Here is a 5,156-nt window from a genome sequence, read left to right as displayed (position 1 = left end):
AGAATTTCTGTTCTTGATTTTCATTAGTTAGATATAAAATTTAGGGTTAAAGGTTAGATGTTCATGTGACTCTCAAAATGGTAGACGAACATAAAGAAAAACAAACTATTAGATGCAAACACCCATAAACACTTGATAGACCAGGAACCAGGAACCAAATCTTGAAATAATGTAGAAGCAATGGCAGATCCTCCTCAGTTTCATTTTCCTGTTGGAAAAGAAACAGAACATTCAATCAAACTTCTTTTCAAATTTTTTTGCAACAATCTTTTCCTTGGCCAGTGGGAACTAGCACGTTCATGTATAGCAAGATTAAATGATGAGAAAGCTTGGTTGAAAGCAGACATCAGGAAAATATTAACTGATATAATATATTATCCATTTAGTCGTAGGTAATTATGACAGTAGTTTACAAAATTATGAAACATGGAAAACCGTAGACCAATTTTGAGATTTCTTTTATCGCCAGATCATAAGTTATTGGATGTATGTCATATTAATTGATACTATGCATGCTTATTCAATTGCATCTGTGATATTCTATGCATTCTAATCAGCAGGAAACCAATAATGTAATACAATGATATTATGTATGAGTTAAACCAGTTGACATCTTCTAACAAACAACTCTGCCTCTTGTTTTGATGTGATAACATAAGGGGACAACCATTTGATATTCTTGGGGGGGGGGGGGGGGCAGGAGGATTTTGAAAATAAATAACTCAGCCTTGATAATCACAAAAATAAATGGTTTGTTCTGTGTTAGTTTGAAAATAAATTACCTGACTTGCAATGTATTGAAAATAAATAACTCAGCAGGTCTAATCGAAAGTATGAGATGGCTCCAGATTCTTCATAAATTCATCTTTTTCAACAAAAAAATTGCCTTCAGCAAACACTGCCCAAATTCTTTAATAATAAAAGTATATCTAAAGTCTCTTGGCCTATATTCACGACAATATTATTTAAATATACTTGAAATGTCTGTAAATTGGCTTCCTTTAACTTGAGGTATGTTTTCTCATATATATGGTGGTGTTTAACGACCTTGACTGGCTATACAGCCCTCGCACGGTCAGCAACACTTACCTCACTTTTATTTAACAGGGCCGTAACTACATTGAGGCAAATGCCTCATGAAGAAAATTTCAAAACCAAACGCTTGTCTCCATATCAAATTGTTTTCACGTCGAGTGCCTTATAAGTAGCAAGTTCTGTTCTCCCTAAGACGTAGCCCCTGATTTTGTCCTAAAAACTTAAGTCTTACACTGAATGTATACATTTTGCTTTGAGACCAAAAATAAGAAAGGGTCTGGGGAACACCCAGAAAGCATGATTTTGCAGCATTTCTTCTAAAGCTTCTTGTGCCTTCAGTGGCTCCAAAACCCTTTAAAAAAAAAATTTCCTCGCTCCGCTCGGCGTACCAGGTTTTGCCAATACTTTTAAAATAGGCTAGATAAATCTATCTTTAATATAGTGTCTGGAATCAATACATGTAAATGCAGTTGGCAATATAGAACTTAGAAGATTCATTTCTGCAGAGGATGATGATTGATTCTGATTAAATGGTACATGATGACTTAACTATACATGTATTATTATAAACAAATAATTTAAAAATTGTATGTTTTCGAATATTATAAATATAGTTGTGAAAATAAATAATCAGTCCCTTGCTTTAATGAAAATGAAAAATCTTGCTTCAATAGTGCAGAAAATAGATAACATGTCCTCATAGTTTACAAAAATAAATAACCGATTCAAAACAAATCCTCCTGGCCCCCCCAGAATATCAAATGGTCGTCCCCTAAGCAGTGTGGGAATGTATGATAAAATGCATGAATTTGAAAGTTGTATAAAATGAGGGACAAACCTGTTCTTTCAAGTTGCATATTTGCCCTTTGTACATTCTGCACCAATGGTCTGTTTCCCTTTTCTATTGGGCCTGTTAGACCAAAATTTTTGATAAGTTGTATGTGACATTATTTGCCCATAATGAAATCAATTACAGTTGAGTCCTCGGTGTCTGCGCTGCCGGTGATACTACCGCTCATTAGCTGATTTCGTCATATCAAAAAAGTAACACAAGTAAAATCGTTCTTGTTATTGTTTAAGCCTTCCGAAGGGATAAAAAAAGAATAAAATTGATAAGTTCAAGAGTTAAATAATAACTGCAATCCTGTGTTTTACAATAATTGGCCATTTCCATTGAAAAATTACATCATCAGATAAAATTTGTTTTATTTAAGTCAAATTTATATAAGATTGAAATAATTTTTGCTCTGCATCCTTGGTAGTGTGCTTATTTCAAATTTAGATATATTTCAGAGAAGAAAATATTTCCTTTATTCAAAATAAGCTATTTTTGGAAGGCATGCACGAAATCACCAGATATTTGAAGAACTCTCAGAACAGGGGTTTCCCTAAATTTGGACACACATTACACAAAATCTTGTGGGGGAAACCATACAAACAGATGATTTTATGAAATAAAAGTATTTTATGAATGTGTTCACACAATATTATCCAATTATTGGTTTTATAAGTTGAATGAAGTGAAGTCATAAGTCTTAGGTGCGCGGATACACCGGACTGCACCGTAACTATGGAATTACAGCAAGTGTGATAATTTCAATTAACAATGTTTAAAAACATATATGGGATTTTTATGTTTAATGCAAATTTGTGTACATGATCATGATGATGTATGGTTATTTTGTCAAACAATTTGAAAATTTAAACTTTTTTTTATTTATTTGCTTCCGAAGACAATATATCTTTAATTGATAATGAAAATAAACAGACTTGTTTCTTGGACTAATACATGATCTTGAAGGGACTGGAAACTTATGTAGTAACCAGCAATGCTTTGACTTTTCAACACCTCTTACAATGTCTTAGCTACTCATATGTTTGCAACTTTCTTCAAATATTACGAAATTTGTGCATGTTCCCTTATTCTAAGGATTTCATTGAAATGTTTCTCAGGATGAAGGTGCAGTGTATGCCCTAATACAAAGCTGAAGCACGCCTTAGGGTGCAGGATTTTCTCGCTGCATTGAAGACCCATTGATGGCCTTTGGCTTTTATCTGAGCTCTTTGGCCGGGTTTTTGTCTCTTTTAATAACACCTTCCCCATTTCCATTCTCAATTTTATTTTCAATTCAATGTTTCCTTCAAATTTGTTTTCAAATATTGATGTTCACTAGAAGAAAAAAATCATTTGCCTATGAAAAACTAAAGTTTGGAGAGATTTTTTTTTGTTACTCAAAGAAGGAATCTGAAGAACAACAGATTGATTCAGTATGCCCCTTACATTAGTTCATTAATTTATTTTTTTATCTTGCTGTAAGTTTTTGCCCTACATTTGATCATTGTAGTTCTTTCAACAACTGTCAAGATACAGAACAACAATGATATTGCTGTTCTGTTGATAAACACCGTATTGGTACTTCCAAACATTTCGTGATATTCTTGGCTCATCCATCCATCCAATATTTAAAGATCTCTTAACTGTTCTATCAATTGCCATATCATACAATTGAAATCTTGAAAAGGTAAATATCTTTATCATATAAAAAGTTTGCTGCCTTTTGTAACATGTCTTTTTTCTTTCTTTCCAGCATTGCAAATCATGATATTGGATCTAGTCATCAATTGTCCTGGTTGTGTCTTCAGGAATATAAACTGTTACTGGAAGACAAAGAAAAGGTATTGATACTTAAAAGATTAATAAAACTATATATACAAATATTGATCATAGATCTTGATATTGAAAATAAAATAAAATTAACCAACCTACACATGGTGTAGCCTCTGTGCTTCCCACAATCATTGAAATGGTTTCTTTTTTTCTGTGCCAAAAACCATAAAATCTTAAATGTCTTTAACATTAATTTCTTTACCTCACAACTTATTACCTGTAAAGCCATTTCTAACATTGTTTTATTTCATAATACATATATCCTAACAGAGGGTTTGTTTTTGTTTGGTTTTTGTTTGGCACAAATACAATCTGCATATTTATGGCAATGCTGGCACTTGTATCACAATTTAATAGTTTGTGTAGTTAAGCTGTTTTGCATAGCACATTTGGTATTCATTTTTGATGTTAATGGGACACACAGAAGGTAATCATGGTAATCAGGGGTTTGAATCAGGAAAATCAAGATTTTACACCTACAAAGCTTTAGGTATTGTGCAGTATTATCCATTCTAATACATTGCTTAACAAAATATATGTGTCTTTCAATTGTGTAAAAGATCTTTTTCTGTCAGAAATATTGAAATGTCTATTGGAACTTTAATTAAAATGAAAAGAGGGGGGAAATGTACAATAATACGATAATGATATGAATGAAAATTATTTTGAAGGATTTATACAAACACAAACTGTGATACTTTAAGATGTGTTATTAATTTATATGTGATGATTGTGTAAACCAATGAAATAGAGTTTTATGTATTACCTAGATGGTAAAGTGTCTTAACTGCACAGAATTTATTTCTTTTCTTAATAAGATTAAACGTTCATGTCTGTAAAATTGTTAAAAAAAAAACCAAACTGACATTTCCATACTAAACAATTGAATAATTTTCAGGAGGAAAAAGACAATGTTCTGCTAGAAAAATCATGTGAATTTCGGATCCTTCTATTGGAAGCCTGTGTAGATGCATCAGAACAAATTATAAAAGTAAGATTAAAATAAAGCCTGCATGTATTTTTTTTAAATGAATGAAAAGCCATTTCTATGGAAAAAATAGAACTTAAGTAGCATTTAGCTTGAGTTCTTCTAAAATCTAGTTTAACATTCCTAATTTTAATGTGCCTGCTAGTGGAAGCTTGTGTAGATGCATCAGAACAAATTATAAAGGTAAGATTAAAATAAAGCCTGCATGTATTTTTTTAAATGAATGAAAAGCCATTTCTATGGAAAAAATAGCACTTGAGTAACAGTTAGCTTGAGTTCTGCTAAAATCTAATTTAAACCTTCCTTTTTTAAATGTGACTGCCCCAAACTTCATCATTGGTTGCTAGCTTATATCTTAGAGTTGTGTTCATTTAGTGATAAGGTGCAGATTGCAGATTAATGGTACTATATATTAATTATTCACCTTCCTAGCTTGATGGTTCCATATACCATGAGTGTTAGATT

The 5,156-nt window shown here is 31.9% G+C and overlaps 1 protein-coding gene across 2 annotated transcripts in view; it reads left to right on the top strand.

Moving 5' to 3' along the window:
* The first annotated feature begins 35 nt into the window (after window positions 1–35).
* Window positions 36–5,156, top strand: part of LOC143068375 (uncharacterized) — a 62,510-nt gene continuing 57,389 nt past the window's right edge. Inside the window, exons 1-3 of one of the 2 annotated variants that reach the window (XM_076242379.1) lie at window positions 36–392; window positions 3,624–3,711; window positions 4,602–4,694. In XM_076242379.1, coding sequence (XP_076098494.1) covers window positions 181–392; window positions 3,624–3,711; window positions 4,602–4,694 — 393 coding nt within the window. In that variant the 5' untranslated portion in view covers window positions 36–180. The remainder of the gene's footprint in view (window positions 393–3,623; window positions 3,712–4,601; window positions 4,695–5,156) is intronic. The other variant, XM_076242380.1, reaches the window with a different exon arrangement.

The sequence above is a fragment of the Mytilus galloprovincialis genome, chromosome 3 (genome assembly GCF_965363235.1).
Source record: "Mytilus galloprovincialis chromosome 3, xbMytGall1.hap1.1, whole genome shotgun sequence".
Lineage (NCBI taxonomy): Eukaryota > Metazoa > Mollusca > Bivalvia > Mytilida > Mytilidae > Mytilus > Mytilus galloprovincialis.
Note: the sequence above shows the minus strand (reverse complement) of the source record. Positions and strands in the feature narration are given on the sequence as shown.